The sequence below is a fragment of the Microchirus variegatus genome, assembly GCF_963457635.1.
Source record: "Microchirus variegatus genome assembly, chromosome: 6".
Taxonomy (NCBI): Eukaryota; Metazoa; Chordata; class Actinopteri; order Pleuronectiformes; family Soleidae; genus Microchirus; species Microchirus variegatus.
The window spans coordinates 21,154,914-21,179,969 of NC_139807.1; the positions used below are offsets into that span (position 1 = coordinate 21,154,914).

Consider the following 25,056-nt stretch of genomic DNA (forward strand, 5'->3'; position numbering starts at 1 on the left):
AGAGAGAGAGAAAAGGTAGTGTTAGCAATTTGTCACGTTTATTTAGATGGTTGGACATTTTTCAATCTTTTTTTTATCTTTTGATCATTAAATAATGATCAACTTCTTTTGTAAAGTGGAAAAAAAGGACTTGTGGTGTTTTGAAGGATGCCTGTGTTGGGCTTACCTTCGTGACCAACTGAAACAACCGACATAACAATTGCTTTTCAAAAGATTTGTGAATTGGAACACTTCATGTGTTCCTTAAATATTTAAATATGCAACTCTGAGTAATTAAAATTAAAATGTCTTGAGGTGTTTAATCAGTCAAAATAACCTTAACACATATTAAATATACATGTACGTACACTGTAGCACAATTACATAATGCAAAATATATGTGTTTCAGGTAAATATATGAAGTATTAAAGATAAAGACATGTATTCAACATAGCATTGGCGTTATAGCAAACATTAAGCCTTTTTGTTTTTGGGGCCCTAAGCAGAATTTGATTTGGGGGTCACACTTCCAAAACCTCAGCGTCACCTGTGCTTTACTATTATTATAAATTGCATTAATTATGAATTATATAATCACAAAAGTGTCCTCCTATTAATTTGTATTCAAAGTGAAGCACTAAGTGTGATTTCGCTAAACTTGAATTAAACAAGTTTTTTTTTTTTTTTTTAACTAAGCACAGATGTGCATAATGTGCAAATTTTCAACTACAGAATAAAAGCAAATAACTTAAGATGAACTCCATTTAGATATCTAAATATATCTTAGGATCTATTTGATACTGTATGTTGCTTAGTTTGCTTATTCCTGTCTAATGTTTTTAATGTTTTTTTTATTTTATTTTTTTATAAATACAGTAGAAATGCACACATTTAATATATTTAGCACATCTAGCTACATGTTTGTTTTTACATAATATACTTGGCATATTTCCGAGGTTTATTCTGTGTTTAAACGCTTACAGATATAAAAAGACTTCCACAGTTTTGCTGGTTTTATTTTGAAAGCGGGGGCAGCAGGGTGTTTCCTGTGAGCGTGTTGACAGTAGTCGTGTGTCTGTGTGTGTGTGCGGGGCGCACGGTGAGAGCAGCAGCGGCGGCACAGAGAGAGAGAGAGCGGCGGGGCCGCTGGACGGTGGACGGTGGACTTCGACTGTGTTGATGTGACGGTTTATCGACACTCTCACACACAAGCCAACCACAGGAGCTTCATTTGGATTTAAATATAACAGGGAATATCCTCGCCTTATTTATTTATTTTTTCCTATTTTTTATTTTCATTTTATTTCCTTAGACATTGTAAAGCCAATCTGTGGCTGCGTGCACCTCCTCAGAAATTGACTGGCAAGGAAGGCGTGAGGCGCACCATCATCCATGTTCAGTGGATATCGCTCCGTCGTTATTCCTCACACACGATAAGGAGCAAAGTGCTCCCTGAAGATCTCCTCCTGCTTTATGGGATTCTTTTTCACGGAGCCGTTTAATTTTGGATAAAAAAATCGGGCATCATGAGTTCCTGTGGTAAGTCCATTCTTGTGCGCTTTGAAGCGCAGGTATACACATTGGTGAGAGCTGAGAAAAACTACTATAGAACAATGGAAGCTCGTGTCACATCAGACAGGAAATATTACAACTCACTATGTAGTAGAAAACTTGAATGCAATAGTCACATCTGAAAGAATATTAAATTAAATCGAGAAAAAAAAATCATCTTTAAGCAAATGTGTGTTGCTGTTGTGAGGAAATGCCTCAGTGAAGCCAATCTGTTTGTGGAGCAGATTTAGAAAGGATAGAGGAGCTAAGTATATCTGGAGGTCAAAGTTAATCAGAGTTCAGGTGAGAGAGAGAGATTTATGGGATTCTTCATCCACTCAGAGCTGCTGCTTGGACCCTCCAAATGTGTCTTTCACTTCTCTTTTAATCTTCCTCACTCCCTTTTCATCCTCGTCAGCACTAGTAGTAGTAGAAGTTGTAGTTTGACCTCTCCTGGGAGGTCACCCAGGCTTTCAGCTGTTGCCTCTTCATTAAAGTCCACCTGTCTTCTCGTGGATTTTAGCTGTGTTTAATGCAGGCAGCAGCATAAGACAAGTTGAGTCTGACAGCCTGAGGGTTTCTGTCATACTTATCCTAGACCTGCCTAGAGGACTGCAGTGATGCTCAGCTGACCTTGTATCAGCTGAGTGTGACCCTGATCCTCTGTCAGCTGAATCAGGACATTTGCCTGCAGGCATGGCAGCCTCAGCTGTGAGCGCACTCATAAAAATGCCTTCACTTTGTTGTGTTTACGGGTTCTCACTAGTTGATTCAGAGGTTTACTTTTTTTTAAGAACTTTCCCCCACCACCACCACCCTTGTCCCTAGAGATGTCAGGACCAGTTGGAGTTCATGTGCCCCAGGTTCTCTTGAAAGTGATGGTGTCAGGTGCTTTATAGCCTCCCTCCGCTGTCCTCCTATACATGAGTGAACTGGCTGTTACTGCATCATTCATAATATAGCCTGTCACTGTGTTGCACTACATTATTCATCCTAGTGCTCTTGACTCTCTGGTACCGAGCCTTGTCTGACTGCCAGTGCCTGTGCCATGCGTGCCGGGGAGTGGCATTTGCAGCTCCTTGACTCCTCCTGAGAGAATGAGTAGAATTCTTTTAAGCTTCAAAATGCTTTTCTCAGCTGACACACAGTGACAGAGGAGGAGGAGTCATGTAGTCCTCATGAGGCGACGAGAGAGGAGAGGAGACTGTAACCGTGTGTGTGTGTGTGTGCGTGCATGTGTGTCAGATGGTGGGGTGACGTGTTTGCACTGTGGCTTGAGGCAACACGGCTGGGGAAAGAACATCTCCTCTCTTATTTCTACTCAGACACTCTTAAGGTCTGAACATGAATGGGCCTGTCAGGCTGTAGTGTGTGCGCTGTTTTCCGCTGCATTGGCTTTAATAGACCAGAGGCCATCAAAACACACACACACACACACACACACACACACACACACACACACACACACACACACATGGAGTAATTACAGACAGCTCTGAGTGTCTCCCTTTATCTTTTGGTCCTTCTGTACTTCATGGTTACTGAGACTCCACTCTGTGTCTGTGGGTGTGCCTGACCACACGCTTGGTCTTGGTCAGAAATACTGATACATGTGATAATCCCAACACAGTAAAGATGCAATTTTACAAAAGTTGGCATCACTGATAAATCAGAGCCCTTACATGATATGGTGTACGCACAGTATATGTGTGACTTAGGGGAGCGATAAAACACATGTTGATCAATGTAACGATCATTGAGCTCAGGGGCCTGAAGGGAATTGCAGAGCCATAGATCACAGGCAGCTCTGCTACGTCTCTCCTCTCTCCTTATCACTGTACAGCACAGAGTTCTCAGGTGTCGTGGAGAAATTGAATGCAGTGAGGTTCGGATGTTTAAAAGTTCTTTCATGAAGAAATTAATTAAAAAAACATTTGAACTTCTTCTTTTGGCTTCTCCCTTTAGGCATTTGCCCCCATCTTGCCCTATCACTTCTGTCCTCTTCTGTTACACCAACTGTCCTCATATTCTCCTTAACCAATTCTTTGAATCTTCTCTGTGGTCTTGCTCTTTTCCTCCTGCGTGGCATCCTTTTTAGACAGTGGCACTGTCTCCAAGCCAAACATCATAGCAGCTCTCATAACCCTCTTGTAGACCTTTCCTTTCACTTTTGCTGCTGTCCTTTAGTCACATATCACTCCTGACACAAAACATTTTTTAACCAACAATTCAAATCAATCAACTTAATCATCAGTTCGAGCCCCGGTTGGATCAAGGGCCTTTCTGCATGGAGTTTGCGTTCTCCCTGTCTGTGTGGTTTATCTCCGGGTTCACAGTCCAAAAACATGCATGTATGTACCATGCAAATGGATTAGGTAAACTGGACACTCTAAATTGACCATAGGTGAAAGTGAATGGTTGTTTGTCTCTGAATGTGTGGCCCTGCGATGGACTGGCCAGGGGTGTACCCCGCCTATCACCCTATGTCATATGGCTGGGCGATATATCGGAAATGTATCATTATCGAAATTTACAACGATAATCAACGTAATTTTGCTGTTATCGATATATTCGATAATTCAAAAAAATCAAAAAAATAAAACACGTTTTTGGCTGTGTGTGTAGGTAGGCAGCCTATAGGTATGTTCATGTCCCTTTAAGACACTCGGCTGTGTACAGCGTGTGTAGTCACGTGACTCCACACCCTCTGTAACAAGAAGGGAAAGAGACGGTGAGGAAAGGCGAATCGGCTGCTGCGGCGGGTGCGGTAGCAGTGTTGCCAACTTGCAGACTGTCGCTAAATCTGACTTTCCGACTCCTCCTAGCGACTTTTTTTCGTCAAACACGACTAGTGGAAAATCTCCCGACTCTTTCTGGTGTTAGTGGAGACTTTTGTAGTGTTTGGAAACTCTCTGGCTTATAGAGTGCGGTGTAAATGTTTCTTCACTCAGTCTCAAACAAAAAAATCACTGCATTTATTATATATATATATATATATATTTGCGTGTGTGTTATGTCTGATATGTGTCAGTACTGATATGTATCACAACGCACATGCTTATATCAGGCAAATGGTATATTATGTAAACAAGGCGATGACGTCATTTAGCAACTTCAAACTTATTGTTCATTTATCGTTATCGAGGTGAGCAGCTCAATATATCGTGATATTAATTTGAAGCCATATCGCCCAGCCCTACTATGTCAGCTGAGACTGTTCTCCCCACAACCCTCGTGTGGAGGATAAAGCGGTAGAAAATTAATGGATGGATGAAATGTACCCTTGAGAATATCCAGACTAAAACCAACCTGGACCAATTTGCACCATTGGAGCCAATCCTAGCTGACATTAGAGATGTTCCGATACCATTTTTTCCCTCCCGATACCGATTCCGATACTTGTGCCGTGGGTATCGGCCGATACCGAGTACCGATACCAATACCAATGTGTTATAATTTTCATTCTTTTTTTTCTTTTTTTTTAAATCATACCACACCTGCATGACTGTAATATGATTATCATTGTAGTGAGGCCTGGCTCAGGTTAAACCTTTTTCAAAACATGAATGAATACAGCAAATGGAAGCCATTTATATTTTAAATTGAACAGTATAAAACAGTAGTGCAACAGCAACTTAACTGAATAAATCAAGAAATGAATTCCTTTGATAAAACTTAAGTGCTGCTGCTATAGTAGACATATTATAGCCTATTTCATTACGTTAACCTAGTTCCCTGTAGTGATGGGATTGGCAGTTCATTTGAGTGTACTGAATCACTTGAATCAGTTCATTAAAATTATTCGTTCAAAAGATTTGTTCACCAAATCGTTCAGGTCTAAGCAGTAGCCCAGTGCCCCGCTACGTGACTCACCTCCTCCCTGAGTGCAGTACGTTCGCACCGCGGGTCATAGAGTGAGTGAGTGACAGCACGGACGAGATTCATGTCCTCAGCGACAGTACACCTGCTCTCTGTGTGTCAGTTCGTCCCTCAGCGTAAGTTCACCAGCTCTCTGTGTGTCAGTTCGTCCCTCAGCGTCAGTTCACCAGCTCTCTGTGTGTCAGTTTGTCCCTCAGCGTCAGTTCACCAGCTCTCTGTGTGTCAGTTTGTCCCTCAGCATCAGTTCACCAGCTCTCTGTGTGTCAGTTCGTCCCTCAGCGTCAGTTCACCAGCTCTCTGTGTGTCAGTTTGTCCCTCAGCGACAGTTCACCAGCTCTCTGTGTGTCAGTTTGTCCCTCAGCATCAGTTCACCAGCTCTCTGTGTGTCAGTTCGTCCCTCAGCATCAGTTCACCAGCTCTCTGTGTGTCAGTTTGTCCCTCAGCATCAGTTCACCAGCTCTCTGTGTGTCAGTTCGTCCCTCAGCGTCAGTTCACCAGCTCTCTGTGTGTCAGTTTGTCCCTCAGCGTCAGTTCACCAGCTCTCTGTGTGTCAGTTCGTCCCTCAGCGTCAGTTCACCAGCTCTCTGTGTGTCAGTTTGTACCTCAGCGTCAGTTCACCAGCTCTCTGTGTGTCAGTTCGTCCCTCAGCGTCAGTTCACCAGCTCTCTGTGTGTCAGTTCGTTCGTACGCGCGAATCATGATGAGTCAGTGTACTGACAGTGTACGAATCACAGCAGCACGGCCGGGCAGACACAGTTCACATTCACTCCCTCTCCCTCCCCGCTCGGCGCACGTTGGCTGTCCGGTTTGTCGAAGATTCACGAGTGAGTGACGGCATCGGCGTCGGCGAATGACTTCACGAGTGATTCACAGGACCCGGCAGTTCCACTCCCGGCCGCCACGCTCGCTGCTGAGCTCAACTGAACTAAAAATGGAACGAATCAGTTCATGAAGTGATCCCAGTCAGTTCGTTCACTCAAATGATTCGTACTTTCGAACGAATCACTCCTGACCGACACAACACTAGTTCCCTGGTGTTCTAATGAACATGTCTGTGACATGCTTTGGTCAAAATACCTTAAGGATGAAGCACCATAGCAGTTCTTTCACCCTGCCAAAACAGCACTGTTCAGAACACTCGCTTTTAAGTGCCTGTCTCTTTAAATGCAAATGAGACACAGGAAACTACGTCAGCGTCACTGAGGCTGCAGACTAAAACCTGCAGACTACAACCAACCTGGACCAATTTGCACCATTGGAGCCAATCCTAGCTGACATTAGAGATGTTCCGATACCATTTTTTCCCTCCCGATACCGATTACGATACTTGTGCTGTGGGTATCGGCCGATACCGAGTACCGATAACAATACCAATGTGTTATAATTTTCATTCTTTTTTTTAAATCATACCACACTGCATGACTGTAATATGATTATCATTGTGGTGAGGCCTGGCTCAGGTTAAACCCTTTTCAAAACATGAATGAATACAGCAAATGGAAGCCATTTATATTTTAAAGGCTGCAGTTGGTCCTTCTTTTCTTTCGTGTTCTTTAGCGTGACGTGGCTTCAAATGTTTGATCAAGTTGCTGGTGTTAAAATTTGCAACACTCGTGTCACCCCTCGAAATTGCTTCTTTGCATATGTTGCATGTCGCAGTCTTACTGGTGGGAGCATTCAGTGTGAAATACTGCCAAACCGCCGACATTATGCGCTAACTTTAGCTCCTTAGCTAATGTCAGCTGATCAATTCTTCTTGGTGCCTCTAAATCAGCAGCTGCCGGTGGCAGCACAGTGCAACTGTTTTAAGAGCAACGGAGAAGAACTGTGTCATAGCTAATGAAGCTAACCAGTAAACAGATTCCTACTTCTAATAAGTTATGTGGTATCGGATCAGTGCTTGGACTCCAGGACTCACCAATACCGATGCCGGCATTTTCGGCAGTATCAGAGGCCTTTCCGATACTGGTATCGGAATCGGAACAACTCCAGCTGACATAGGGTGACACGACGGGGTTCATAGGTCGCCAGTTCCTTCGCTTTCACATTCACACCTTCAGGCAATTTAGAGTGTCCAATTAAACTATGGGGATGAAGCCAGGGTAAACCCACAAACACATGCAAGAACATGCAAACATACAGAAAGGCCCTCGCTCGGATCCATTCTTGGGTCGTTTTTGCTGTGAGGAAACAGTGCTAGACACTACTCCACTGTGTGGCCCACACATCATTTTAAATCCCATAGTGTGTATATGACACCCTCAGTCACCTCTTCCCATCACTTTCTGGTCGTGCTTATATTTGTCTGCTCCAATGTGTTGGGAAGTGTAGATTTGTAATGTCAGGACTTTGTGATAAATGGAGTCACCTCAGTGAAACACCATTTGCATGTGGTATCAGATGCTTCCTCTTCAGGTGGTTAAACAGTGTCTGGTATAACCTCCAAGTCCTGACCGTCATTTGACTAATGACTTTGCTGATAGAGAAACATCTGATTCCCCATAGCTGAGCCACTGACAGACAATTAAGGCCAGGGACACCATGCCTCAGCTGTTGGGCAACCATTAACTGTCCATGGCCCTTGTCAAGGTGGTGTGTGTGGCACCCTTGGTCCTTGTCAGCATGACTTTACAGCCGATTCAGCATGAGAGATCACAGTAATTGGTTAATCTTCAGCTAATCAAAAAAGGCTGACAACAACAGGGTCTTTCCCATGTGATTCCACTACAGACACATGCCACCCATGCATAAATGCCCAAATCAACAGTGGTAAAAAGGTTGCGCAAAAGTAAAAAACTGTTAAAACTTATTAGACATATCACAAAATTAACCAGTGTTATTTTGCTGAGGGGCCCCGTAAAAATTAAAAATCAGAATGAATAACATAGTTGTGGAGATAGTAGCGCAGAGGCTTCTGCTTGAGGGCCTCCTCAGACCTGGGTTTCAGCCCAGTAGGCCCATTCAGTAATCCTTCCTTGGACGCATGCCAATCTAAGGCAGCTTTGCATTTGGTCTTCTCTCTGTGCCATCAGCCAAACTTCAGGGTGGTGTGTCGTGTCCTGGGCTTCCTGTCCACTGTCCTTTTTTTGGCACCATCTCGTTCTCTACCATACTTCAAGCTCATGTTGAACTGTTTATCAAATGTGACCCGCCACGGTCCAAGCGGGAACAAGTCGGCCCAGCGCAAAATGAGAAAAAACAGGAAAAAGTTTTTTTTTTCAAAATTAGGGGATTTCCTTTTTTTTCAAAATTACACAAGTTGAAGTTTTGAAGAAGCCACTACATGCTTCAAATCACAGTATTGTGGGTCTTAAAACCATAAACTTTGTGTTTGAATTAAGGTTGTTTTATCGCTGTGAATCATTCCTAGTTTGGGTGTGGCGATCTCACATTCCACAGCTTTTGTTGCTTTTTCAGCCAATGAGCTGACGATCACGGAGAATACACATGGCTAATTAATACGTACAGAGAGAGAGTGAGGGGAGGGAGAGAGAGTGTCTGGAACGTTCCAGCAGTTCAGTGTGTGTGTGTGTGTGTGTGTGTGTGTGTGTGTGTGTGTGTGTGTGTGTGTGTGTGTGTGTGTGTGCAGTGTGAAATTAAAGCGTGATTGTTATCAAAGCAGTCGTCATCAAAGCTTCAAAGGAAGGCAAGGAGAACAGGACAATAATTGTCTGTGGCTGAACGTCTTCACAAGGACAGAGAAAGCACAGAGACAGCTGGTGTGTAGACTGTTAGCATTTTAAGCTAGCGATCTTTATGCTAACGTGTTAGCAGTCTTCATCGTCACAAAAATAACAAACAGATGATTATTCCGTGGCTGAAGGAGAGCAGGACAGACACAGTAGTTGTCTGAGATGATGATGTGACGCCACGCACGCACGCACACACACACAGTTTAAGTTTCTGTTATAGTACAGTACTAGAATCTTGATATTCTGGTGCACTGTCTGCAACATATGAAATACTAATTTAGTGTGTGTACGTGTTGGTCTGTGACTGCCTGCCTACCCTACCCTAGAGCTAACTGCACGTCACTGTTGATAGAGACATGTGAGATCATTTTGGACAATTGGCAAATCCATCCATTTGATAACTTGTTTTGAGGGTAGAGGGTGCAAATGGCAAAATGTATCAATCCAGAGCCAAGCACCATTTATCACTTCCCCTTCCTCACTCTAGTGTTCAATAATGCACCAATAAATATTAATGTATTGTGTGTGTTTACAGACCAGCCTAAAATCAGGCACGTTTTTGCTGTTCATTTGCAGTTGCTGTTCTGTGGTGACTACGATCATCAGTTTCAGGTTCAGTTAAATTATGAGTTATGGAGGTCTACTTACATACATTAACTTGTTTTTATGGTCAAAAACCTCCTAATTGCTGTAAATGAGCCGATAGAAATCTCTCCTTACTGAAGCTCTCGTCAGTCACGTTGTTTCAGACTGAAATCTCACCCCCCGAAGACAGACTGCGTTGTGATTGGCCAGCCAGCGAAAGCTTTCCCAACTGTCTTGTCATTGGCCAATACCTGGAAGTGACGTAATTAGCACACCAGCTCTCAGAAGCGCAGCTCCCCCTGTGGAATGGTGGATGCACTGCTACTCATTATCAAAACATTGTTTTAACAGTGTTTAAAAATGGCTTTGTCACAACTCCCAGCCGCAGTCCCTTTTACGCCTTTGACCCGGAGTCGGACACAGAGTCAGAAGACACTGTTGCTTGTGAAACACACACGGACGTTCTTCTTCTTCTGCGGTTCAACGTACACAACCGAATGTGCCGGTGCCCATAGCAGGAGGATCTGCTGTTCAGGAGACATGCTGTTTACGTAACCAGAACAGGTTTTTTTCAGAGATCTCGCTGAGCCCAAGATTACAACACAGTGTTCTCAGCAGTTGCTGAACTGTTTGTTTCGAACCTTCAGGCTTCATAAACAAAGTAATGCAGCAGATACACACCAAAAAAACAGCATTAATTGGAACTTCCGTTCCATGGGAGCTTTAAGGAAATTCTGGTCTTGGCACTGAAATAAGAAAAGGTTTCAGTTTCATGTGTAAGTGGTAAGCAGGTCATAATTTTTTTTTAAATGAACTGAATAAACTGAAGGCATTGCTCATCATATATTTGAAGATTGTGTCCTCAAGGTTGCTATCGACATGACCTTGGCTTCTGGGAGGACTGAGCGATCGTTCAGACTGTCAGTGGCAATCTGACCCTTTTCTCTTGCCATACGGTGTCAGTGTGTTTGTGATACCACTGGACACTATCATCACTCTGATGAATGTTCCCCTCCAAGGCCATGATAAAGATGATCGGATATAAAGAGAGGGAGTGGGACAATGTATGGAGAGAACTGCTGTTTGGGTATGTTAGGTGTATAGGCTTTTTAGCTTCTTGGGTTTATATGGTATATATATTTGTGTGCGTGATTTCGTGCTCCCTAAGCTTGGCTGATATTGTTCTGTGCACTTTTACATTTTGTGCACAGAAGGGACTGGACATAGATAAGTGCTCTAACGACACTTAATTAAGGTTGGGAAGAATCACAAAGATAACGTTTCCATTACCCCTTCTGTTGGGTTGGCTTTTGTTGCAACCCTGGTCACTGATGGAACTGATGTCTTCATCCAATACAACCACCAACTAGTGAACTTGCTGCCCTTAATAATTGTTACATCATTATTTCATGGTAACTGCAAAAGCTGTTTAAACTTGCATTGTAATAAAGGCTTGAGTCTTTCATCATCTGTAATTTGCAGATTTAGCTTGAGTTTAATTCCCTGTGGTTTGATATCAAGGCAGAGCAAACACAGAATAATGTTAGCAGTCATGAATGAGATGTGGTTGTGTCTTTTCATACCGAAAACCTAAACTGCTAAACTGAGCTGAACTTGTTTTTACGCCCACTTCGATGTTCTTCTGCCTGGCGTTGACGTTTTTTCCGCAAATTAGTTGCTTAATTGCTTGTATTTTAAACCTAGTTCAGGCGTGAGGTCTGTCCACAGGAGATGCCAAAATTCATAAAATAACATAATGACTGATGACGGGGTGGAATTTGAGTAAAAACTACACCAAGACAACTTCAGTTGGAAAACATATTTTACCTATTATGATTCATCCACATGGTCTTTTCATTGCTCCTCTTTGAGCTTGTTTCTCCCTTGTCACACCCAATCTACCAGCATCCCTTGTGACTGAGCTCCCAGCATGTTCTTCCTCTGGGCTGTTAGATCAGGGGCAAAAATGGCAGCAGCCTATTCGTCCCTGGAGGCCCTTTCGGCCTTTCTGACCCTGGCCCTGTCTGCTCCAGGCTGTTCTCCCAGGGCTTCCGTCACTGATTTGGAGTCAGTGGCTTACACCTGTATGGTGGTTATCATTAGAAGAATGACTCAACACCTCAGCATGAGAGAATTTAACTGTGTATGGCTGGCTTGTGAGAGTTATACTTTGCCTCAGGTTTGTTTTGGTCCACTTTAATAAGGCCAGTATTGTAAATGGAATGTGAGTTTTCAGTCAGTGCTGGCACAGACTTGCTTGCTTTGCAATTAGTTAATGTATGTGGTTCACACCTGATGGGATTTTACCATCAAAAAGACCTCCTTCCTTTGCCTGGTCTCATATGTATCCAGAAACACACATTGCAGGGAGTGTCCTCAGTGGAACCAGTGGTTGGGAACTTATCAGGCAGGCCAGGGTTCCAGCAGTGCTGCCAGTATTGTAAGTTTTATAAGGTTTATACTCGCCATAGTATAGTGCAGTCACCGTAGTGCGCCAGGCGCGTGCCAAAAATGACGTCATATCCTGTGTTGCGCTGGGCGTGTGAGCTCCAAAAAGTGTTGCAGTGCTAGGGTGTGCACCTCTGAATTTGTGTAACTTTATCGGCTGTGGCACGCGCAAACTCTTCATTTTCAATGGAAGGCTGGCAGAGCAGGTCCGCTTGTACACGTATTTGTATGACTCTTTTGTCCGAGAGCACCGAGACAGTCAAATGGCCTTATATTCATGGAAGGAGATTGTTACAACGTTATAAAAATACAATGGTTTTTGCTGTAGGAGGTGATAAAAAAAGAGTAGGATCACTTTGTGAAGGGCAAGAGACGAGCCCGTAGAAAGAGTGGTGACCCAGGGGGAAAAGCCCTCCCGGTGATTCTGGTGGATTATGGGATGTTTGTCCTACACAGAGACACAGAGACAGGGACAGTCATTTTGAGACCAATGTAAGCGATATGTGGAAAGTTGTTGTTTACTACTGTTGCTAGGCAGCGAACGTGAGTATAAATGCCTCCGTACATACTTGTATGGTTGCACAACGTCGGCGTTGTGCGAGTATAAACTAGTCTTAAAGCGGACCTAGACCGGAAGTTCCAATTAACAGCGGTTCTCCTGAACAGCAGATCCTCCTGCTCTGGGCACTTGTCCGTGCACATCCTTTTGTGCACATTGAACCGCAGAAGAAGAATAACGTCAGTTGTGGAGGTGTTTCATGTGTGACAGTGTCTTCTGACTCTGGGTCTGACTCTGCGTCAAAGTCATAAAAGGGACTGCGGCGGGGTTGTGACGAAGCTATTTTTAAACATTGTTAAATCAATGTTTTGATAATGAGTAGCAGTGCATCCACCGTTCCAGAGGGGGGAGCTGCGCTTCTGAGAGCAGATGTGCTGAATAGTACTTGCCAATCACAAGACTCTGTATTCTGGGGGTGAGAGTTCACTCTGAAACATCGCGGCTGACGAACAGCGTCAGAAAAGAGGATTTCAATCGGCTCGTTTACAGCAACTAGGAGGTTTTTGACCATAAAAACAAGTTAATATATGTAAGTAGACCTCCATAACTAACATATATGTGCAACGGGACCACTCTATGTGACCTTTAAAGCAAAACACAGTACCTGCTGATGGCGAATAACAGAGCCATTCTCTGGGCACACACTCTCCGTTTTTGAGTTTGTGTGAAATATAGTTTTGAAAAAAATTCTTTCTGTTGTTTATATTGGCGTTCCGATGCCAACACGTTAGTGTTTTTATTTTGACAAGACTCCAGTCCCATTTTGGCCCAATAAGTGTACACTTTTGCACCGTCAATATGGTTTCCCCAGCGGCCTGGGTCACTGTTATATGGGTCATCACCTGACTTATCTCCCCCTGGCTGGTTTGCAGCCTGGTCCTCTCTCTGGGGCGCGTGCGGACTGCGGATCCTCTGCTCTCTCAGGTGTGTGAGACAGCAAGTTTTCTCCGGTGCTGGGTCCATCTTCAGCAGCTGGTTTAAAAAATCCAGTGAACGCATCATGAACCTGAAAATGGGAGGCCCCTAAACTTGGGAGGCCCCTGGGCTTCAGCCCAAGTAAGCAGGTGCATTAAAGCAGCCTTGGGTGTGTATATTTGAGTCAGCTCAAATGAGTGTGTGAAAAAAAGGAGAAAGGAGAGAAAGACTGGTGCTAATTCAGCTTACATACTGTAGGTGTCAGGCCTCACAGCTTCAAGACAAGTGATGACACAGCTACATGCTTTATTGAGTGAGCTGCACACACACAGTCTACAGTGAAGTAAATTGCTGCATACATCTGTGGAACATCAGAGTGTGAAAAGCAGCTATATGATGAAATACATTCTGTTTAAGGGAATGGTGTGTATTCTCTGCTGACATCTTATCTGGGTCACTGGGATCTATGTTATAAATAGTGCCAATGTAATTTTATTGCAATATGCTACTTTTGTTTCATACACGATCTGTTATTCTTTATTTTATGATCTAAAAAAAACACAAAAAATTAAATATTTTCAATATACTTCATGCAAATTGGATTTTTATTTTTTTGATTATTGCAGCCTGGTATATGTAAAAGATTACCAGAAGCATTTTCTTTTTGTATTATTATTTTTTGTGTAATGTCAAATGGCCTTAAATCCTAGCACTTTTAGACCGAGCACACCAAATGGTGCGCATGAAAGTACACAGCTATAAAAATAGTATACATTTCTATTTTCAAATTTTTTTTTTAGGTTTTAGACCAACATCTGTTCTTTCTATACATATAAAATATTAATATTTTTTTTTTATTTTTAACCCTTAAACTGCTAGGTTTAGTCGTGATCCACCTTATTTTATGATAAAAATTACAAAAAATTATTTTCAGTATACTTTATGCAAACTTGATTATTATTATTTTGATTATTGCAGCCTGGTATATGTATTTGCATTATTATGCAAATAATGTTACCCCCCCCCCCCTTTTTTGGGGGGCTCTGGTCAGTTTTTACGCATTGTGCCAATCATGGTGATCTTTCTTCCCAGCTGCTCCTCTGCCAGCCCAAATGGGGAAATAAATGATCAATAGTCATGTCCAACACGACCCTCTCTGTCCTTGGTTTCATTCTGGCAGCGCACCAGCTGACCAATAGACGCCAACAGAAGGAGTCCAAACAAAGCCTGCAAGGTGGTGGCATCGAGGTCCTTCCACTCGGGCACTGTCCTTCTCCCATGCAGTCTGGTTTATAGGTTTATATGGTGATAGGTTTTGTGATCTCCGCGGTGAAAAATAAATAAAAAGTGTCAATCGGCTCACTAAGCTTGCGTGGAGGCGTGCGCTGGAGCACCAGGTTGTTTATGGGTGCCCAGATCTCTCCGTTTTTGGATTTCCACAAAAGGTCCGCTAGTGTCACATATTCCCCACAGTCAAAAGAGTCAGTGGAGTTGGAGGGACACGAGACAGCCCCCGGGAATTGTTCTTCATCGGCTGTGTCGGTGTCCGAAGCCAATGGAACGCATCACGCTCCGTGTACTCGGTTTCAATTACCATTTTTAGTGCCTCCGCGGTGCCACTGTGATGCTTCATTGTGTGTGGTCTGCAGTGTTGGGAAGATTACTTTGGAAATATAGTTGGTGACAATTACAAGTTACCCTGTTGAAAATGTAATAGTAGTGTAACTATTTCAATTACTTTCTAAAAGTAATGTAACTAATTACATTTGATTACATTTTGATTACTTTTCTTAATTTTGAATGAAATCTCTCAACTGTTAACCATTTTCACATTTTAAGACCTATATTGTGATAAACCTTTCAGCAGTACTTAAGACTATATAAAACAACATAATAAAAGACTCTTTTTTTAACCATATATTATGAGTCTGACCTAAGGCCTGTACTGTGAAGGAGGCTCACTTCCTCACTAAATGCTGCCACAATGGGCTGATTTCAGCCAAGAGGAGCAGGTTGTTTTAATGGAGAGCAATACAAAAAAGCCTGATCACAGCCTGAAGCAACAGTGTTGCTGCAAATATGACAAGAGGTTGATTTTAATTTCTGACAGATCTACATTGAGCTGCTTTTAAATATGAACCTTTAGAGCAACAACAACTGTTGTTTTAAACTGTGTTTTATATTGTTTTCATATATTTCACTGATCACAATTATAAAATGCCAGTGTGTGTTTTATTGAAAGACCTTTTTAAATGTGAGAAACAGAGTAGACCTACTCAAGATTTGTGTTTGGGCAACACATAACAGGCGAAATAATTAATTTATTCATGGCCACATTAAGTTAAATTACCCGTCCTGCTGCGAGCGCACAACTTCTTTCAGTGGTGACTGTATATAAAGGTAAACAGGCTATAGCCTAATAAATGACCTCCTGACACTGAGCAGCTGAACATCTGTAGGCAGACACGCTCAGAGAGAAAGTAACCAGCAGCGGATCAGCGCGATCTCTCCCTCCGTACAAATGCTCCGTTCTGATCCAGCTCCACTGGACTTTGGTGACGCCAGCTGTAAATGAGTTAAATAGTGAAACAGCGGCACTTTTATAGCCGATGTTATGATTAAACTGGTCGGGACCAGGTTCTGGTCTGTCTGAATTAAGCGTTTTTTGCTCTAATTTTTGCTGTACATTTCATGTGCAGGGAAGTCACCTGTGTTTTGGATATTTCAAAGCAGTGGGGAACCCACAATTTAGATGTCGGGGTGCTTTGGAGACTGTACTTTGAAGTTTTGGTGGTTTGAAAGTTTTAAAAAAATTTTTTACATGAAAAGAGGCCGTGGAAGATGTGCCACCTGAAAGCGACCTGGGCTTTTACGCATTCTGGCACACTGTAAATGCACTGTGCACGTTGAAGACGTGCATACGCACACACTCACACACACACACTCACATGCACACATGCCCACACACATGTACTCACACACCCACGCAAAATTTCTGCCTCAGACCTTATGTGGAGCGGGGGTGGGTTTAGTGGGAGTGCCTTTGATCAGAAAAAATACTTTTTTTCTATGAGCCAAAAGAAAGAAAAAGCACATATTTAAAGCCGTTTGCTTCAAATGATGTAAATAAAAATTAGAAGATTTATGTTTTTTACTTTATATCTGAGCAGGATCAAAAATAGTGATTTAAATGGGTTTCAATGAGCACATTTTGGTGCGTAGGTGTAATAGTGCTAGCATTTCAGTTCACCATGTTAAAAATGAAAAAAAATAAAATAAAAATAATCCAAAAATACACAACCTGGCAAATTTTTAATTATTTAAAAAATATTCTAAAAAGTAAAAGTCAAAAACATAAAAAGGTGTCCAGGTGTGTTTAGAGGGTTAAATAAGTCACTGTATGTATTGTTTTGTAATTGGTACTTTGGTTGAACATTTTAATAGATTATTAATCATGTGTCTGTGTCTTTTGTCTCATCATTAAGGCTCGACGGGTGGTGAGCAGAGCTCTGAGCCTATCCGGTGCCAACGATGTCGGGACGCCTGCAAAGGAGAGGTCGTACGAGTACAAGACACCCACTTTCACGTCAAGTGTTTCACCTGCACCGGTAGGACATAGAAACTCGAACCCAAACAACACAACACTGCAAGAGCAGACAAACAGCTGTAGTGATCAGACAACCAGGTGTTGTCTTGCAAAGGCCCATCAGGCCTGGAAGGCCCTGGTCATAACCGCTGAACCCAGGCCTCATGTTCCAGTGGCAGAACACAAACTTGAGTTCTATCTTTCATGCTTCCTACACCGCCACCCGCCACCCATGTTGTATGGTCCTGCCTCTTTTGGGGCGATTTGATTGACGTGGAGAATCGCCCAAAAATTCTGCCGTTGACTCTCATGTTAAAATTTTTTTTTTTTTTCTTTTTTTTTATCTGTGATCCGGTTGCAATGCTACAAAATCTATCTCGTCCTACAATTTTTGAGCGATCACCTTCAAACTTGGTGAGTTCGCTGTAGACCAGTTAAAAAACGGAATCAATTGGAACGTTTTTTTAAATATCACATGGCGCACGAGATACGGGGCGCCAAAGTTGGCGAAAATTCTGTTTTTTCGCCGCAGACAACCAAACTCTTATAACTTTACAATGAAAGGTCCGATCCAGACCAAATTTGCTGAGTAAGTGATGATGGGTAGTTGCTGAAGAAGACTATGACGAAACGGTCAATTTTAAAAACAGCACCTCCTGGTGGTGGCAGAAAACATACAAAAAAAATGTTTCTTTAAGATTTTGGGAATAACTTTTACAGATATCATCGTATCACACTCAGTTTACTGACAGCACTCAAAACACATGGTAGATGATGCATGTACAAAATGATGACAAATCATTTAACGGCGTTGCCCCGGCAACGATGGAAATTCAGATTTTTGCGAACAAAAAGCAAACTGTTTTAACTTTGTGAATCCTAGTCCGATCTAAACCAAACTTGCTCAGATTGATAACAAGCTGGCCCTGAAGATTTGAGTTCACGGACATCTATATGAAAATATTTAAACCCAAATAATAAAGCTCATGATAACATCATTTTACAACATACACATGCCCGCAACAGCGGGGCTTAAAAGCTTCGGCACCACGGAGAGTGACTATTGGCGCTTTTCCACTAGCTCCGGGCTACACGGCACTGAGCGACACGACACGAAACGGCACGGTTTAGTTGTGTTTCCACTACAGAGAACGTACCTTCTCAACGTGGGCGTGGTTATCACAACACGGCTGCAACCCGGCTGCGCGAAACTGCTATGACGTCTTATACGCGAGACACACACGCATATAAACAATGACGGACGTGGACTCGTTCTGTTGCTCGGTCTGTGGCATTTGTTCACACACAGAAGAGAAGATCGCCAGAAAAAGCTACAGGCGGCAAGAAGAAATACTGTGGAGGAGTACAGAGAAGTTTGGGAAGTCATACATCATGAAACTGAAGATGAGATGTTACGAGACGACGAGTGAGGGTAAGCTAATATAGTTGCTATCGCTAACTAGCTCATATACAGTACTGTGCAGAAACGATGTTGTTTTTTTGAGTATGTAATACTCATGCATGTCTTGAACCAGAAACATTAATTAAGGTTCCACTCCAGTATTAACAGAGTTGTGTTATTGTTCAAGTGTAAGGGTCGATCACACTAAATACTGGACACCTGTAGAGGATGTTTTTTTTAAAACAACAAAAAACTGCATACATATATTCTGATTGTGTTCCAGTATGGTGAAATAGAAATAATGATCCTCTATTGTCATTATAGCAACAATCTAATGGTGGCCTCAGACTTCTACATAGTACTGTACAATTGTACAGCGTAGTAATGACCGAAAGCAATCTCTATTTTTGGTATTCTGGTATTAACGTAAGCATGCTGCCTGTGTGTTTCAGATGGTTCTGTCACTCCTGAAAAGGAATGACTGTGATGTCCAGCTGGTGAAATCCATGGTGGTGATGACCTGCTGTGCTCTGCATAACCTGTGTGAAAATCATGGTGAGACCTATGACACTGAATGAGATGCACACACAGCAGCTACAGTGGTTGAACCTGTGGTGGCAGTGGCACAGGGTGTAGAGGATGGCAGAGATGTAGGTGAGGGCCTGATGTGTCACTTGTTGTGAATTTGTAAAATGCTTTATTATTGTACTGTTTTTCACTGAATTACAAATAAAAGTTTGTACTTTCTGCAGAGATGTCTCCTTTTGTCTGTATACGTTTTGTTTGTAAAGGCTGCCACAATTAAAAGAAAAGAAATACGCATGACGTAATCACATAAGTCACATTGTTGTTTATTCAAACAAAAAAACACAGCAAACCAAAGTTTAATTGCACAGCAAATCAAATAAACTGTACATAGGTGGTGGAGTCCTAGGACAGGAGGGAGGAAATAGGTCGCATGCTCCTGCCACCTATTGCCTGGACAAGCTGCCCAATCACTCAAAGGAATGCGTGGTTGAACGCAGCACTCTCGTGATGTGGCGGTTACGTTGTGTCCGGTTCCACTCCTGCTACTGAACATCTTCCACCTGAAGCTCTGCGAGGACAGCTGTGTGCTTCTTTTTCTCTTCCCTACATAACACTATAGAGAAGAGAAAAGGGGTTATTAATCAAACCATTAAGGAAATACACAAATGCTGTAAATCATGTTTATTATTTCTTACCAGTTGCACAGATCTGTGGTCTGTGGCGAAGTTGGTGCCCCCGATAACGAAGCAGCTGATGGCTCTGCTGGGGTGGATGAACACTCCTCACATATGGAATGGGATTCTTGAACAAAAGAAGTGTATACATACGCTGTAATTACACGCATAACAATATATATATATATTCAGCCACAGACTGAAACACCCTAAATGAAGGAGCTTTATCATTATTATTATCCTTTATTCCTCCCTGCAGCTGTTAGCTCTCAGTAGACAACATATAACCAGGCTCCTCATCCCATGTGCAATATACTGTCTTTTTGCAAAAGTGTAATATAGACATATAATATCCGATGCTCATTCTCTGTCTATAATGTAAATATAGAACCCATACTGTATATTCTGGTCTAGTCTGTTTTAACACGCAAAGACAAAACGTTACACGGTAGTAAGTCTAATTCATGACTTGTACAAATCTGGTTTCTTTTACAGGTTTACGTAATGTTTTGTTGTAGGTTGAGCACCTAATAGCGACATTGCTAACTAGCTAGCCAACTACGTTGTCTCGTGTAAACAGACGGACAGAGATTACCGACACACATGATGTTACTTTTATAATGTCTTGTTTAAGCGAGTTTATTCTCAGCAGTAGTTAAACGTTGCTCTTAGACTGAAAATAAAAAACTTACCGTTGGCGTGTGCAGAGTTATTGGAGTTGCTGTGTTACGCCGTGAGCGGACATCGACTCCCGGCAAGACCTGCTCGTTACGGGCGGCTCCGTCCAGCTCTCTGTATTTTGTCGTCTCCGATTAAACACAGGACAGTCTGGACCTCGTCGTTGGACCATGGAGTGTTCTTATGCAGAGTCGCCATGTCGAAGTATTTGCGCGCTACTATTTTTCGAAAAATGGTGAAATAGACTCCTGCATCCTGTATTTTATGTCGCGCTCATGACGCACCCAGTGACGACACTTCTGGCCAATCAGTTACCGGCAGTTTTGACCAATCAGCGCATAGTACCTGCGCATAGTACCGGCACCACGAATGGAACCTCACCACCGCAGGTACTAAAAATAGTGCCGAGTTCCAGGTACTACGCTAGTGGAAACACTCGCTAAACCGTGTCGTGTAGTGTAGTGCCGTTTAAAGTCGGGCCGGTGGAAAAGCGCCATAAGTCATTTGGAAGTCAATCAAGCGGACATGAAGTATAACAAACCAAGAGAACAACAAAAACATTAGGCTACATGAACACTAATAATAAAACAACACAAATTCAAAGCAGTTCAGCACCACGGATAGCGACCACATCATTTTGACACCCACTTTAACAATTTCAACTCAGAGCCTGTATCAGCTATAGAGCTATAAAGTTTAGTAAAACTGGCATAGCGGCCCACATGTTCACAAACACAATTTCAATATGAAGTAGCCTAAAGGCCTACTCACCACTATTTGAAGGGCATACGACGAGCCTTGCGCTCCGCAAACTCGTCCATGCTCTGTACGTCCATTTTCTTTGCTCTGTCGTTCTCTATGGACAACATGGCAAGTCCACTCAGTCTCTCCTGTCCCACTGTGCTCCTCACGTGATTTTTAATTAGTTTTAACTTGGAGAATGAGCGCTCAGAGGTTGCAACGGTGACGGCAAGAGTCAAAAATAAAAGGAGGGCGGTGCAAACTTCACTGAATGTCGAAGTTACTGCTGGGTAGGGTTCATCTCCAGGAAGACGAACAAAATATGTGTCCAGTTTTTGTAACTTGGCTTTTCCTTGCTCTCTTATTTCCTTTTCTTTTTGCTTCGCCACTCCACTTTTGTGTTTATATGAAGTGCCACTCATGTTAGCTTCCGTAAAAAGTCTGTTGACAACTGACTGATGATGACGTTGGTGGACGGTTGGTGGCAAGTTTTACCCAAAATACACTTGGAGACAATATCGGCGATCCACTTGTAAATTTGTGCGTCATAAAGTTAAATGTGAGAGTGAAAATAAAGCCAGTCATGCAGCACAACATTTTATTCAATATTTTACATCTACTACATCACTAAAGTCAGTCGGTCTTGTAGAGTTTTTAGCAAACATGACTCAATCCTGACTGGGACAACCTATAAGTCCTGTATGAATTTACATGACAGGTGATGTTAAAGGGACTATGACCAGACTCCGGGCTCCTCTGGCCACAAGTCATGGGATAGCCCGCCTTCTCCAGCTCCCCTGAGCCGTGGTAGAGGCCCGGCTTCCTGAAGTCCTACCTCCTATCCCCAGAGGGGCCCAGGCCCCTTCTTTTTGGGGGGCTGTTTATATAGATAATGTTATACAATATAAAACATGTTTACTGTTTTAAATTGTCAGGCACCATTGTAGATTTTTTTTTTAAGTTATTTTCTTATGTTTTCCTCATCATTCATGGCAAACAATGAACAGGGTCCAAATGGACGCATTTGTTAATCATTCTATCAGTTACCATGATCAGCTGGGAATCTACACACAATGTTGATACAAGGCCACATTTTACTTCTCCGACTGCGTAATGCGTTATCCAACTGCGTAACCACGGAGACCCCTCAAGCCTTCATACTTCTCCGTCATGGTGACGGATACGCACTGCAATTTCTAATTTCCTGCCTGATCAGTAGGGATCGCTACGAAGGGTTGTTGTGCTTTTGGCTACAGTGAGTAATGGCGTCCGAGAGAGAAAGACTGTTGTTGTTGTTGCAGAGGAATAACATTGAAACAGTAGCCGTTTCTCACTTTTCTGTGTCACGGAACGCAGTTTTAAGATAATTTGAGGCGAGAAATTAGCCATTTAGAGTCTAAACATGTGGTGTGTGAATTAAAATATGACATATTTATAGTTTGGCAGCCACGTTGTCGGCTGTGATCAGCTCTGCCTCTGTGGACGCTCGGTGCTCTGCGTAACCTACTTAGAGCACTTTTCGCAGGAGTATAAATTGGGCTTAAGTTTAACCCTGTAAGACCCAAAATTAAGAAAAACCTAAAAAAAATAATTATTTGACCATTCAGATGTTGTTGTAGGAGGTCTTAGATGCAGAAATCAAAGAGTTTTTGGAAAAAAAAGTTGATGTACGTTTTAAGAGAAACTAAAATTAAATTTTACAACGTTGGGCTTTGGTGGTAGCAGAATTTCTGTATTTGTTCTCACTTTGTCTGAACAACAATTCACAACAACTAAGGGTTCATTTGCAAGTTTGATTGCTTACTTAGCTCCATAAATGTATATAACATTTAAAAATAATCACACATTAGTCATACTTTTATGAAAGCATTTATTAAAAATAATAATAATAAAAAAAAAAAAACAGTATAAAACTCTAGCTTTTTCTAGCAACTTCTTCATTCCTTTTTTCTTTTCATGACAAACTTTCATTGTTAGTGAAAGTCCTAAAAACAGTTCTTGTCCTCTGAAAAGCAGAGGCGAACATTACACTTGCTGCATTGTGTGTTGGTGAATCCTTTATTGCAGCATCCTCTCCCTGTCTTCATGTCTTTGTGTACGTCCAATGGCAGGTGTGCACATCTCTTGAATGGTCTCTTCTGAGCATTCAGAGGCTTCATGATGTCACTGTCTGTGTTGCTGAGCTCTCTTTGCCTGAAGATGATATCCACACCAGAAAAATCAGTGTTGGGACTGATGAATTATTTTTTCGGCCAGCGACACCTGTCACGGTGCATGATGTGTTTGTGTGTTTTTGGTTCGATGTCCACGTAATGATGAGCCGGACAGTCCATGGGTGGTTGGTTTTCTTTGTCCACTTGTTGACAGACATCTTCATCTGAGTCTTCATCACTCTCATCAGTGTCATTGAGTTCCATCTCAACTTCACTCTCTCCAGTTTGGATGATATCAATCACATCCTGCACATTGTATCACGGCTCTCTCCTTGCTGGTGGCATTCTGGGAAAAAAACAATGAATTAACATGTATAAATATGCTTTTTATATTGTAGTACATTACCTGAAGGAATAGATAGGGTGGTGGACCAAGTCCTCTGGGTAGAAATGCTTTCAAGGCAGACAATACCGTCTGCTGATTGTAAGTCACTTTGGACTAAAGCATCTGCTAAATGCCCTAAATGTAAATGTAGCCTATGGTCTCTACTTTATCATACTAAAAGAAAAACAAGCAAACCCCCACTTACATCCACACCCCACATTCAGGAACACTTACACCTTTCCCAGAACTGAATTGTCTGTTGATCTTGAAAAGTTGTGTGCGTTCATGGCCATAAATCAAGACTTATAAACAAATGTAACATCGACTAACATTGTTAGACTGAACAATAAGACCCAATGACTATTTACATGTGGTAAAAAAACAGATAACATATAACAGATTGTTTTTAGGGATGGCTAAAGTTAACTTTGTAATTTTACAACCGTGGGTCTTACAGGGTTAAAGGTGTGGTCGTATAATCCAGTTTTTAACCACATAATACAATTAAATAATACTCCAATTGTTCAAAGAAATAATGCATCTTCAAAATATAAACTGAAAGTCCTTCTACAGGGAAACAAACTAAGAACAAAACTTACATCTATTGAGCAAAACTCAACTGACTCCCTGAGACTTGTGTATCTTTTCAGTGGAGACACACATTCCTGATTTGCATTTGAACAGATCACAGCATGGTCATTTACATGTGACAACCTTACCCGCTCCTAGGAGCTGGGGGTGACTTTCTCACCTAGCAACCATAACAATAATATTTTGTTCATATTTGTAGGCAATTGAGTAGGGATTGACGGATATGGATTTTTCAGGGCCAATACGGATACCGATTATTAATAACCAAGCGTAACAGATAGCCGATATGTAGAACCAATATTTATTTGCAGTAAACGTTAAAATTTTGGTTTAAAAATTTAGAAAAACACACCTGGGATTAGAATGAATACAGTATACTATTTGTTTACACTGAAAAAATGGCCTTAACTTTTTTGTAAAATAACATGAACACATAATTAACATAATAACATGAACACATAATCACATAATCACATAATCACATAATCACTAATGTCTTTGTAGGTATTACGCACTGCCTTTCCTGGGATCGGCTGTGTGAAATACTGCCATAATGTACTTCACCGCTTCTTGGATCCATCCATCTGTAATGAGGTTTTAGAGAAAGAGAGACAAAAAGAAAGAGTGAGAATTAAAAAACAGAACATTTATATTCATTTATTAGAGCAAAACTGTCTGTTAAACTTCCACTCCACTACATATTATTCTTA

General features: G+C 42.0%; 1 protein-coding gene and 1 long non-coding RNA gene across 2 annotated transcripts in view; one reads left to right on the plus strand and one right to left on the minus strand.

The window, feature by feature from the left end:
- Positions 1-1,409: 1,409 nt before the first annotated feature.
- Positions 1,410-25,056, plus strand: part of ablim3 (actin binding LIM protein family, member 3) — a gene marked incomplete at its 3' end in the record, with an annotated part of 104,603 nt that continues 80,956 nt past the window's right edge. The window contains exons 1-2 of the mRNA XM_083891789.1: positions 1,410-1,518; positions 17,094-17,216. Coding sequence (XP_083747915.1) covers positions 1,506-1,518; positions 17,094-17,216 — 136 coding nt within the window. The 5' untranslated portion in view covers positions 1,410-1,505. The remainder of the gene's footprint in view (positions 1,519-17,093; positions 17,217-25,056) is intronic.
- LOC310929085 lies at positions 19,511-20,750 on the minus strand. The gene is made up of 3 exons (XR_014592870.1): positions 20,491-20,750; positions 19,820-19,925; positions 19,511-19,737 (listed from the first exon to the last, which is right to left on the minus strand). It is a non-coding gene; the product is annotated as an uncharacterized lncRNA (long non-coding RNA).